Genomic DNA, 14,106 nt, shown 5'->3' with positions numbered 1-14,106 from the left:
GAGGGCCACTCTGGACGTAGATAGAGGTAGAAATTGTCTCAGTCGCGAAGGAATTCTCTTCCACTGACCGAGGACAGAAAAAGTGAAGTATAGCAGCAGAACAGATACTACACTATCATCCAGTCTTGAAAGCCAAGAATTCAACCAGCAGATATCTCATCAGCCAAGAGGTGAAGAAAGAGATTTTGTCAATTCGGTTTTTAGATCGGAATGTGAAGCGGAAGGCAGGAAGTGAAACTCCCTCCTTTTCTCCCATTTCTTTTAGGACCTGGATTCCGGCCTCATTCATTCCTTTTTGCTTCGACCGTCGACCCGGAGTGATGCCATGGAAGAGCAGACGACTGAAATAAAATAAAAAAAAGGAAAAAGGAAAACCAAAAACGAATGACAGACATGGTGTTGGAACTTTTTTTTTGTACCAATAATAGTGCATCCCCCCCTGTTTACATTTATTATTTTTTCATCTGGTTCTTATATATGATTTTCTGTATTTCGTATCCTTTATGATTTTTAGTTTTGTATATTTTGGATTTGTACGAAACTCCCTTTAATTTGAGCCCAGCGCGTATTTCCCCCTCTTTTGAAATTCCGCTGACATGGAGATTGGACGTTTGTTTCATTGCTCGGCGCTGAAAATGGAATTTTGACGAGCCTCCTTCAAAGAAGAAAACCCGGCAAGAATACCTGGGTATGTGAGGAGACATACTTCTGAAAACTATCTCCGTGACTACGGTTTTGCACATATTTTAGAAGGAGTGAAATTATTTAAAAAGAAAATACCTTATTTTATGTGGCAAGGAATTTTGGAACCTCCTACAAAGAAGAAAACCTGGTAAAGAAAAACCCGGACAAGCGACGCGGTCTTGCTTCTGAAATCCATCTGTGTGTCTACATTTTGCATGCAAACATGGAGGGAGAGAAAATTGTAAAAGTACTTTAAACAAAAAAAAGAAAAAGACACGTGCCTGACTGGCTTTCAATTTGTGAGTACGCTCCTAAAATTTATTTCATATGCGAGTGTGATTAGGAGATACTATTTTGAATCTTATTATTGTATTCGTTAATGGATGCAACATCTTCATTATAAGAACCAGTGTTATTTTTTTCATAATATGTTACTTTGGCGTTTCATAAGTTTAATGCCCGCAAAGGGAAAAATTTGCAACTTATTATTGTGAGTAAAATCTCTTCTTCGTTTCAAAGCAAAACCTTTATATTTTATTCTTTACCCCCTCCCCTTTTTTTTATTCCATGCTGTCATTTTTTTTTCAGGTTAGTTATTTTAGCGTCGAATTTATCTGGAAGCAAGATAAAATTCCGACATTGGTACAGAAAAGCAGATAATAAGAGAAGAAAAAAATGGAATAATTGTGAATTTATTATTTGAACTTTCTTTCCCCACAAAATGATTCTCTCGGAATAAACACGCCACTAACAAATTGTGAAAAGAAAAACAACAAAACAAAAAAACATACTGTGAGTGTATATTTTGTTTCTCCTATCAGACAGAAGCTTAATTCTTCCTTGTTACGCGGTTAATCTCTCTCCAGGACTTTCGCTCAGTTTATATGTTTAGCAATATCCCAAACCCCATAATTTTGAATATATTCTTTTCATTGAGTCTTTTTTTCTATCTTTAATAAATTGTTATATTATTTGGAAGTGTTTTGTTGTGTTCTTTCTCGCATTCTGTTGTGTTCAATCGTTGTGTCCCTTTTCTTTTACCCTTGTCACACGTGCGCCTGCCGTAATTCCCAAACGTGCGGATGTATGTGTGGCACTATATATATAAAAGACAAAGCGGCCACACGCATTTTTGTATGTCCAGCAAAGGCTTTTTTCACCAGGGTTCTCGGGGGGGGGGGTTACTATGTTTTCGAACATTTTATATATTCCCTAGATCATAATATCTACAATTTGCGCAGGGACGTCGTCTCCAGATTTATTTTGATTGACTTTTATAAAATTCACGTTATTTCTTCCCCTTGCGTGTTTGTTTATGTTTTTCGTATAAAAGTGAAACTAAATCGAAAGCGAAGGCAGCTTCCCAGCCTATCGTGCCGGGATGTCCAGAAAGCAATTAGCTTTGATCAATGTCGGGGAAAACCCCTCATATCAGACAATTGCTATTCAATTGGACACTCCCTTTTTGTGGGGAGCTGATTCTCTGCAACATCATGGGGAAGAAACGACAGAAAACTGAATTGTTTGTTTCTGCGAGTCAATTTTTGGATTGGCATCTTTAAATTTCAACACTTTTCACTTTCTATGGCCTCGTAGCATCACGGTAAGATCTCATGTTTTCTTTCACTTTCTTTTCTGCCTTAGCATTTGTCACAGGTTCGAAACACTTTATTTTCTTTTACATCTACAAACACTCGAGCGACACTGGGTACCCCTGCTAGTCTATCTGTATATGTACGAAGGGTGTGCAATAAGTAATGCCCCTGACCCACTTCCAGTTGTCTGATCTGGCTGAAATTTTGCATGTGCAATGATTTATATCTCTACAGGTGGCAAATTACAGCTCTGAACTAATTGTGGTTTCTGTTTTACAGGTGTTTGAACTGAGTCAGGTGTGAAATGGAGCCTTTTGAATGTCGAGCAGTGATCCGGTTTTTGTATTTGAAAGGACGCACACCACAGGAGACTTTTGATGAAATGAAAGAAACTTATGGTGATAATGCCCTTGTAAAATGCTGGCATCGTGAATTCAAAGATGGCTAGAAGTCTGTGGTAACAGCTTCCAGACCTGGTCACCCCCTTCTGCCATTGATGAGGCATCTGTTCGTCAAGTTGAGGTTGCCATTTTGGAAGATCGGCGCATTACTATTCGCCAAATAGCCCAAGATGTCAAGATTAGTACAGCGTCTGTGGAAACTATCATTCATGACCATTTGCATATGCATAAGGTGTCTGCCAGATGGATTCCCAGGTTGCTTACACCATTCCAGAAGCGAGAACGCGTCGAGTGCTCGAGGATGAATTTGGAGATGTGCCAAGAAGAGTCAAAGTTTTTCAAAAGACTGATTACACAGGATGAAACCTGGAACCATCACTATGATCCAGAGACCAAAGCCCAGTCAATGCAGTGGAAGCACTTGGACTCACCACCTCCAAAGAAGGCAAGGATGCAGCCCTCCGCTGCAAGGTCATGCAGCAAGGTCTTCTGGGACCAGGATGGAGTAGTGATGACAGATTTCCTGGCAAAGGGTACCACAATTACAGGAGCCTATTATGCTTCACTTTTGAGGAAATTAAGGGAAGCTATCAAAATCAAGAGGCGGGGCAAGATCAGCAAAGGTACCCTCCTCCTGCAAGACCACGCTCCGGTCCACAACTCGCATGTTGCCAGATCAGAAGCACGGGCGTGTGTTTATGAAATCCTTCCCCATCCTCCCTACTCTCCTCACCTTGCACCCTCTGACTTTCACCTCTTCCCAGCCATAAAGTTTTGTTTGAAAGGAAAGTGTTTCCCAGATGATGCAGCCTTGATTTCTGAAGTCACGTCGTGGTTGGAGGACCAACCTGGGATGTTCTACAAAAACAGTCTTCAGAGCTGCATCAAACGATAGGAGAAATGCATAACTCTGGGTGGTTCCTATGTAGAGAAAGACTAATAACTGTGCCAAGTTTCGTTGCTCTACTGCTATGGGAAGTGGGTCAGGGGCATTACTTATTGCACACCCCTCGTGTATATATATATATATATATATATATATATATATATATATATATATATAAGGCAAAATGTGTGTTACTATTTCTTAGAACCTTTTATATGCTACTTAGATTATAATATCAAAGATTTACGAAAGGGCGTGGTGTGCATCTTTTATTTGGGCGATATTTATACGCTATTTTAGCAGTATTTCTTAGTCTCTGCGTGTTTATTTGGCTTTTCCGTATATAAGCGAAACTGAACCCGTCCCAAATTGAGCCTCCGAGGTTTGATCAATGCGGGTGAAACCCCTTATATCAGACAATTGCTATTCCCCCCTCCAATATTTTGGGGAAACAAAACCAGCTAAAGTCGGTTAAAAACTGCCTGGCAGTAAATGTTAACTGCAGTATTTCATTTGACCTCATTAAAATCATGCACCTGTCAATTCAATTCAGTTTTTAATACTTATTTAAATTCAAACTCTTACTCTTCCTTGCGGGCTGAGAGGGTAACGTGTCAGGTGTTTTTCACACTTTATTTTCCACTTTCGCCTCCAAGCTTTGGGTTCGATTTTACCTACGTACCTACCTACTAAAACTTTTTTTTACCCCCCCCCCCCCAACATACATACCTACAAACACACGGGCAACGATTTTTTTTAAGAAGTTTTAACATTGTTTCTTTTTTTATAATATTTAAACAGGGTTATTACTTCACTTATTCTTTAGTTTTGATTCCCCTCTCCCCCAACACCCACACCTCTAAACACCCGAGCTATGCCGGATACCCCTGCTAGTCTAATATATAAAAGGTAAAATGTGTGTGTGTGTTTGTATGTCTCGCAAAAACTTCCAACAGGCATATTGGAACATGACAAAATTGGTATTGTTTCAAAGATCAATGTCTCGGACGACAAATATCAAAAAATTGCCAAAAACATTTATTCTTTCAACATCAACTGGGCTGTATTTTACAAGGAAGGGTCACTTTTTTCATTGACATTTTTGCAAGTCATTCAAGCCTCACGTGAACGATGTCACATAAAACAGGTTATTTCGAACGCCCATGGCATCACAATCGCAGTGGACACATTGATAGACAGTTTGCTTTTTTTTCTTCCTCTTGTGCGTCACGGATTCGGGCCTGCATACTACTTCTATTTTTATTTTTTTTTATTTTTTTGCTCAACCAACCCCCTTACACACATGCTGACACACCCAGGCAACGCTGGGCACTCAGGCTAGTCTATTATATAAATCTTAACTGTCTGTTTGTGTGTTTTTCTGCTAAAAACTTTTGACACACGCGACCAACACTGACAAAGTTGGTATCGTTTGTAAGCTCAGTCTCTCTGCCAACAAATATCCAAAAATTGCAAAAAAAATTAATTTTTTTACTGTCAACTGGGCTATTTTTCACAAGGAGGGGTCACTTCTTTTCGTTGATATTTTTACAAAGTCATCATACGTCTTGCAATGACTAACCTTATTTCGAACGCCGCTGACATCATTTGTCGTGGTGGGCTTGGGAGCTAAGCATTTGGCTTTTTTTTTCACCTTCTTTTCCTCCTTCGAGTTAAAGATTTGTCTGTCTGCTACTTTAAAAAATTTTTTTTTGTGCTTGCACAGGTACTTGCTTCTATTTTCAATTTTCTTTAGTGGGTTGATTAATTTCTTTTTAAAATTTTTTTTAGGGCTCCGTTTGCTCATTACCTCTCCACACCTAGGCAATGCTGGGTACCCTTGCTAGTCATATATGAAAATTGAATCTGGAATTATAACCGTTACCCAGGTAAAAGCGCTCTCGAACGCAGGTGAGACGACACTTGTTAAAATGTGAACCCAGAAGTGATTAATTTTGAGTATCTATAATTTTATTCTTGTATGGTTTTAGAACTTTGTAGTTATATGTTTCTGTTAATATAATTTGTTATAAAAAAGAAAACCCACAACTGGAATTTTTACTTATTGCTTCTGCAAAGAACTTTGCAGTGCAACCAGACTGGAAGCTTAACTTGAGTTATTTTTTCAGGAACTATCTACCTTGGCACCAGAGAGAAGGCTGTGCCCCACAGATCAACAACAACAATTACAATGTGGTATGAACCACACTTGTCTCCCTGGATTGGCAGACTTTTCTTATTGAAACAGAGTAACAAGAAACCCTCGCCAACCCCTGTCTCCATGTAGACGATCAGGCCAAACTGTCATATTGTGAAAGTTGTTCTGGGTGAACTTGTTTTTAGGCATTCCATGATCGGAAAGACCTAACACAAACTCATATATTGGCGAACACCCCCGTTAGGATCTTTGTCATGTTATATCTTTTACAACTTTCAATTGCCTTCTCACTCTACACTGATCGACAAAAGAAAACCAAAGTCAAAGAACTTAAACTCACCTGTCGCCGAATCTCAATTGAAGGGTTGCCAGGGTCTAATCCTGAGTTCAACGGCACCAAATATAACACGACAGGTGTTATATGCCTACTATTAACTGAAGTTAGCTCAGTATATGAGTTCCCAAGAGTCACATCCTGGTCAAACGACACCAGATATAAATGAACGAAAACCCCAAGGGTGTGTTCACTGGTATATTAGTTCGTGTTAGGCCTCTCCAATCACAGAACGCCTTAAAACAAAAATCCAGCAGTTATTTTGGTTATCCAGAACAATTCTCACAGTTCAACAGTTTGACTTGATCGTCTACACAGAGACAGGGGTTGATGAGAGTTTCTGGTTACTATGTTTTAATTTAGCATAAGAAAAGTTTGCCAATCCAAGGAGACGGGTGCGGTCCACCCCACGTTGTAATTGTTGTTGATGATCCACGGGCCACTGCCCTCTCTCTAGCGCCAAGGTAGGCACTCCTCATGGATGGTTCCTGAAAAATAACTAGACAGCCTCAAAAATTGCTCTCTTGCAGGCATTGCTGTCATTTCTGTAGGATTGTAGATGTCTCAGAACCATGCTGACAATACTGATTGAAGGACTGATTATGATGGGTAATGGCAGAAGCATGAAGGATGAGAACAAAGTTTAGTTTGAAATTGACGATGAAGAATGAATGTGTCAATTCCAACAAAAACCTAGTCAGTAATCTCCTTAGCAGCAGCATTTGGAGATATACTAAAGATAGAACCATACTGAATGTCAGATAGGAAGCTGTAAAGTCCATCCCAATCAGCTCCCCTGTAGTTAAACATGTTCCTATAGAAGGGACAATCAATTGAAGACTTAACAGAAAAATCATTCTTAACAATAGTATGACCGGTGACTTTCTTTGTCAAACGGCACCCAATATAACAGGTGCTTTTTCCGATCGTACGTTGTCCTGACATAAGATGGCCTATGATCATCTTCACATGTTGTGTCCCAATGGTGGGGCGCTTCGTTTTCCGATCCAATCGTCTCTTGTCCTGTGTGGTCTCCAGGTTCATTAATCCCTCTGCTGGTCCGGTCAGCTTGCTGCAAATGAAGAGTCCTCATCACAAACAAACAGAACTCTGGTATATAACAAACTATTTATTAATTTCATCATTTCACAACCGACACTGTCTAATTTAAGGTGACTGATTACAAGCAGAGAACCAGACCAAGTAAAAGTCACAAACTCTGTTAACACAGTCCTGGCAGAAAAGGTGGTGGCTCACACTGATGTGGCAGTTTTTCTGGATTTATTCATTTAGCAATACTTCTCCCAAATCAAAACATCTCTGACATCTCAAGTAGATAACCTTAATTCTGTGTCCGTTTTTGAGATGGCTTGTTGTGGCAAACTAATAATGACAGCATGGTGGCTGGTGCTTTATCGCTAGCCCAGTCTGCACTCCCGACCCCATCTCATCTGGTCAAACAGCATCCCCACTGCAGTATGCACCTCGCTGAATGCAATGAAGACACCATCGTGTCACAAACAGCATGATCAGAAGAACACAATGGAGAAAAGAAAACAGAACATGATTGAGGAGCAGAAGTGAACAAAAGTATCAAGTAAATATGGTCATTATCATAAAAACGTGTAGGGAAGGTAACCCTGACAATTTGCGACAAGTCAGAAAAGTGAAGGCATATTTAACCAGCAAGATCTGTGCGATTAGAGTGGGGAAGCCAGTCAGAATGGTGAGCATTAACCCCACCAACAATTTTTCTTTTCTCCATTTCATTCCATCTAGAGGGCATCCCCACTTAGAGACTGTCCCACAGTGGGGAAGCCAGTCAGAATGGTGAGCATTAAAGTCACCGAAGACAAAGAGCTTGACGAATGAAGTTGTAATGCATTATCAATACTGTTGGATATAGCATCAATAATAGAACAGTCATTTTCAGAAGGGGAGCAGTATAAAAAGAACAAATAGGAAGTGGACGGCAACAAAGACAACCTCAAACAGATAAAAGGACATTCATGAGATTCAAGACTGGGGACACATAGAATGGGGGGGTCCTTGCAAATAAAAATAGCAAGACTGTACAAATGCGTGGAAGAGTTTAAATGGATTATTTGCCACATGTAAATCATTGCGTTTAATAGAAAAATCTAAATTAGTCTTACAAAGAGCAAGAATGTGAGGATATTTCTAAAAAAAAAACCCCAAAAAACTGAACATAAAATTTGACCCAAGAATTCTGATGTTACTATAAGAAATAGTAAAGTGCTTATTGTTGTGTGGATTTGTAGAAGACATAATAAATAAATAAAAAGGAGATGAAGGTAGAATCACTTCAAGACAAAGCCTGAAAGAGACCCAATCAATCTTCTGGACTCCAAACAGATCAACCAAAAAAGATAAGTCCTTAAATCAATAGAGAGTATTGCTTTTAAATAACTGTAATTTGCAAACTATTAATCTGATTGGAATCCAATTTTGATTCTTGGAGATCTAAAAGGTAATTCCTAGATCTTTGTCTAACTCCACCCTTAAAGTGACCTGATCAAAAGCCCCAGATTTCAAAACTCCCAAGACAAGTCTTATGTACCCAGTTTGTCTGTGAGGAAGAAACAAACACAACATGATTTTCTTTATTGTAGTTGTACCGACATGATCTAAGGATTTTGTGTATTTAGTGACTTTGTTGTAAGATCTTTTCAAATCAAGGTTGGATAAAGATGAAGTTAATGTCACAAGTTGGAATTGGCCAGCCTGTGAATCACACCAGAATCATATTACATCACATATGTTTTCTTCCATGCCATCTTACATGTCCTTATAACACTGAGACGTAATCTGGCACAAGGCCATTCAATATTTTACTAAAGTTTAAAAATGACATAATTTTATAGTTTTGGCAATTTTTCTTTTTGTTTAGGGACTCCAGGAACTGGAAAGTCGACACTTGGTAGTGAGTTGGCTGAACGATGTGACCTAAACTACATTAGTGTTGGAGAAATGGCAAAGGCAAATTGTTTATATGACGGCTGGGATGATGATTATAACTGTCCAATTTTAGATGAAGATAAGGTAATTCTATATTTTTAATATTTAATTTTTTTTAAGAAAATCTGCAATTTCAGATCCAAACAAAATATATTTTATTTTGTGATTGTATTTGTGTCTTTATCTGAATTTCTTTGTGTCATTTTGCCACCATGGTTTTCATTCTTTATAAGAGCTGGAAAATCTGGATTTTTATCAATGATGTTGAATACTAGCTGTACGTGCTTGTCATTGCTCCGAATTTAATTTAATTTTCAATTTTTATTTTTTTTTGTTCATAAATAACAATGAGAGAAAAAAAAAAATGAAAGAATTACTTTCTAACTCTTTGACATGAGGAAACATAACTGTCTAATTGATAGGCTTACAAAAAACTCCATGAAATTTAACATAAAAAGTAAAAAAAAAAAAGAGAGAAAAATTGATGAGAGTTATCAAAAACAATCAAATATCAGTTGACAAAAAATTTGTAAGTCAATAATGAACATATTTATAAACCAAATTATAAACTGTGTTTGTGTAATCAGAATTTGCGATGAGAAGGGGTTCGAAGCAGATTAAAAAATTTTAGGCATTTAATGAGATGTGGAAGCAGTGGCTAGCAGGAAGGATCATGACATTATGATTGTTCACATGAAATTCGTCACAATGCTGTAAAAAAAAAAAAAAAGAAATGTGCAGCTGGATAATGCAGATCTTGGTAAGAATGGCAACTATGAAGAAAGTGATAAACTATAATTTCACTATTCCGTATACATTGGCCAACTACTCGCCTCATAAGCTGCAAAAGCTAAGATGCTCCGATAAGGTCAAACAGACCAGTTAATTCTGGCATACTCTGGTTCTGAGAAGAATCATTTACACAATATACAGAACAACAGGTAGCTAGCCAACAGTTCACATAAAGTCTCGCATGTAATGAAGATGAAGTTCCCTTAAACTGTGATGGTCTTTGGGCTATATCATGCGGCCTCACATTCTTGAAAAGGAACTCCGACTCAATTCGGATAACTATATAGAATTGCTGTTTACTGTTGTTGAGTAAAAAGGTTGGCTGCAAAAAGATCAAATGTGTGGCAGGACTTAGCTCTATATTAAACCTCCAGACTTAGCTCTATATTAAACCTCCAGACTTAGCTCTATATTAAACCTCCAGAAAAATCCAGAAATGCTTTTTGACTGAGAACTTTTGGCTTCAACATTTGAATGCATAACTCACGTGATTGCACAAAAAAACAGTATCATACTGCTAGCAACTTCAAGAACGAGCTGATTGCCAGAGTCAAATTAGTATTCACACATCATGGAGGACACTGTGAAGGTTGCATGTTCTAGGCTTAAGGTGGAAGCTCTGGACCATTTCTTCTAGTGAACTGTATGCAAAAAATTCTCTAAGAGATGTACCTTGAATTTTGAGTATATATCAATTATTGACCAAGTTATAATATTTTTTATTTCCATCCCAAAACCTGTAAAATTTGTCTCAAGCACCCTGTATATATTCTGTATACTAGTAAATCTGTGGATCTTGTTTGTCTCCGTGCACATTAGATGACATCACAAAGTAATGACATCATCCACTAAAATAGGTGGACAGCACCAAAATCCCTATTTTAACTAATGAAATAAAGTACTGATGATTACATTAGAATGAAATATGTGGATAATTATTAAAAAATATTAAAATTATGTATGTATATATATGATAACCTACAGACACATGTGTTTCGAACTTACACTCTCATCAGTGTAGGAAATGACAATTACTGCCAGTCAAGGGATTTGATCCCAATCACAAAGTCATCTTTGACTCTGTAGGCTGGTAGTTAAACTCCAGGCTATCAATAATTTGTATAGGAAGTGAGAAAATTAAATTCTATTAATATTGATGAACAGTCAGATAGTATTCAACAACTTCTGATGGAATATTACATTATGATATATATATATATATATATATATATATATATATATATACACACACTAGATAAAATGTTTTCACTTATAAAAATAGCAATACCATACCATTTTCTTCTTTAGATCGAATAAACTCAAATCAAGTATTATTGAAAAGAGCATAAAAAAACAAAGAAATAATATCTTTAGATTTTTAAAATTAGACCATTAGAACTGGAGTTATGACCATTCAAAGTATCAAAAAATGCATGGTTCACTGGACATTTTATCTTAAGTCAGTCCTATTCAAATGCATATAAGCTTGTGACTGAAAATGGTAGGAAATTTGCACAATTTACAGACTCATCTTTAAAAAGTTGTATCTTCAGATCTTTTTATGATGAAATTTTGAACATATAATACCATGAAGGTTCAGTTGGCGTTATTTACAACCATCTCACTTAACTTACAGACTAATTAGCATACTAATTAACATATTTCAGCTTCATTTTAACAGCTTTAAGTAGAAACATCATAAAAACAGCTAAGAAAAGTGGTAAGTTAGGCTTTATCATCATAGGAAGTATTATTCTGATAGACATTATCATTTTCTATTATCACATCATGAAAAATCCAAGATGGCAACCAGGAAATACAAGATGGCGACTGGGAAATATAAGATGCTACCATGACATGATTCAAAGAAATTATTAACAAAATATAGCTTGTAGCATATCAAATTAAAGGAAATTTTGTACAGATCAGAATTACGTTTTCAAGTACATTAAACTAATTAGCATATTAATTAGCATAATTAAGTTTCATTTTAATGGCTTCCAGTAGAAGCATCATAAAAAAAGTTTAAAAAATGAAAGGTAAGATTTTATCATCATGCGAAATGTTATTCTGATGGACTTTATCATTTGTCATCGTTACACCATGAAAAATCCAAGATGCTACGAGGAAATCCAAGATGGCAACCACGACACGATTCAAAGAAATTATTAACAAAATATGGCTTGTAGCATATGAAATGGAAGTAAATTTTGTACAGATTACAATCATTAATTAGGATAATTAAATTTCATTTTTAACGTCTTCAAATTACGATGACAATTATCAGGTGAATTTCTACCATTATTTTGTATGATTTTTTATTTTTAAGTCAGTCTCGAAACTTCAAGAGACATCGCGGCCATTTTTTTCTTGTTCTCATGTAACGCTCGACACTACTTGTTTTTTGAACAGAATAAACATTTACAACATCAAAAATTTATCAAGATAGGTAGAAGAGTAATTTGCCTTTGGTAACATTTATTTGTTATATATTTGTTTTTTGGCCACTTTTTCATACCTCTGGATTGTAAAACAAACCCAATAAAAGTTATTCTTTTACTTAAGTGGTTTGTGTGTTTTAACTCATTTAAAAGCATGGCCATTGTCAGTTAATCTTTTTCAAAGAATTTATTTTTTTTAAATATTCTTTTGCTTTCCATAATTAAAAGTTATGTTTTCTAAATAATAAAAATAAAATGAATATGTTAGTTGACAAACGTGTGTTTATAGATTTTTTTGTGTGCGCAACGACACACAAAAATTCTCATGTTTATAAGCGTTTGTCAGTATTTCTAACGACTCGAGCATAAAAACTTTTTATACAATTCTTTCAAATTTTAGGACAAAAGAAATTAATATTTCTGCTATTAAATATCGTTTGAACACAGTTTCTATCTTTACTTATCTTTGTACTACAAAGCGTCAACTTTGAGATATTCTAACTTTTGACTGGAAAGTTGTACATATGTTCAAATTCCGTAGCAAAGACAATTCTTTTCTCTAATTAGCTAAAACAACTAGAAACGTCATCGACAAGTACAACTTCCGCTTCAAGTATTTATGTGAACACCCCCTGACTGCTTATTTGCAAAACGTGATCTACCGTTAATAGTCGGATTTAAATAGCGGTTTCTTCAAATATACAAATCACAAAAATATTAAAATAAAAAGTAAATTTTATTGTGAATCCAGTTATATAAGTTTTATTTAGATGGAGGTAGGAGAAATGTACTTATTACTGATTTAAAAACTATGATTGTAAAATTAAGTAAGAGTGTGTGCCTTATCCAGCGCTGAACGTTATGGTGTTCGGTGTTGCTAATAAAAAGCATTACAAATGAATAAGTAAAAACAAAAAGAAAATGAAGAAAGCCAAGCCATGTTAGTGTGAAATTGATTTCCTCTGGTTCATTAGTCAAATATACTTTTACCGCATTTTTTTCATGTGGGAGGTTGGTTAATGCAATCAGGTCATTTGTATGTTAAGGTTGTTACAAAGGAAACTTGAAGAAGTTAGATATATTAGGTTGGTGCAAAAAATAATGTTGTTTGACATGAAGTTGAATGTCAAAAAACATTATTTTTGTACCAACCTAATACTAGCTAGAAAAAGGGAGAATTAAATTAATTAATAAAGTGAGACCGCATGAAATTTTGGAGTTGATATTTAGAAAAAAATCTGAATTTGGGAAATTATGCATCATATAAATGAAATTATTTTATTATCTATATTATAAAGATAAGCGTCTGTGAGTTCATACCTTTATAGGAAAGCAAATGATTGAACAACTTTTTTAATGAAATTTGAAACATATATCAGGAATTTGAGGGGGGGGGGGTTTAAACCAAAATTACTTTTCTGTCAAATTTTACTTTTTTTTTTTTAAATAAGGAAAAGCTGATTTCTACCAAATTTTATTTTTGTCTATTTCTCTTTCTCCCTTACCTCTTCTCTCATTTTATCTTTGTTTTTTTTTGTTTTGTTTTTTTTTCCCCCTGTTTTTAGTCTCTTCCTATCTTGCCTTTCTTTTTCCTCTTATGACAATTATGAAAACTAAAAAAGTTTTCTGTGAAAGCCAAGATAGGTGTAGAAAAATAAAATTACTTTTATTAAATAGTTTTTCTATTATTACCAATCAAATTTTTCACTTTTGTTTTGCCTCCACTCCCGTGAAATCTTTGTATATAAATATATTAGCTGGCCGCCCTGTGTTACCTGGGTGTAAAATACATATGGATATATTTGCATAAAATTATATTAGATAAAATTATAAGAG

At 35.8% G+C, this 14,106-nt stretch overlaps 1 protein-coding gene across 3 annotated transcripts in view; it reads left to right on the top strand.

Moving 5' to 3' along the window:
* Positions 1-14,106, top strand: part of LOC145284751 (adenylate kinase isoenzyme 6-like) — a 69,885-nt gene that overhangs the window by 43,766 nt on the left and 12,013 nt on the right. For 2 of the 3 annotated variants that reach the window (XM_080133708.1, XM_080133710.1), the window contains exon 2: positions 8,970-9,121. In XM_080133708.1, coding sequence (XP_079989834.1) covers positions 8,970-9,121 — 152 coding nt within the window. Of the gene's footprint in view, positions 1-5,364; positions 5,478-8,969; positions 9,122-14,106 lie in introns of those variants that run through there. The other variant, XM_080133709.1, reaches the window with a different exon arrangement.

The sequence above is a fragment of the Euprymna scolopes genome, chromosome 9 (genome assembly GCF_053919585.1).
Source record: "Euprymna scolopes isolate OS-2025 chromosome 9, ASM5391958v1, whole genome shotgun sequence".
NCBI classification, from domain to species: Eukaryota; Metazoa; Mollusca; class Cephalopoda; order Sepiida; family Sepiolidae; genus Euprymna; species Euprymna scolopes.
This window is presented reverse-complemented; position numbering and strand designations above follow the sequence as displayed.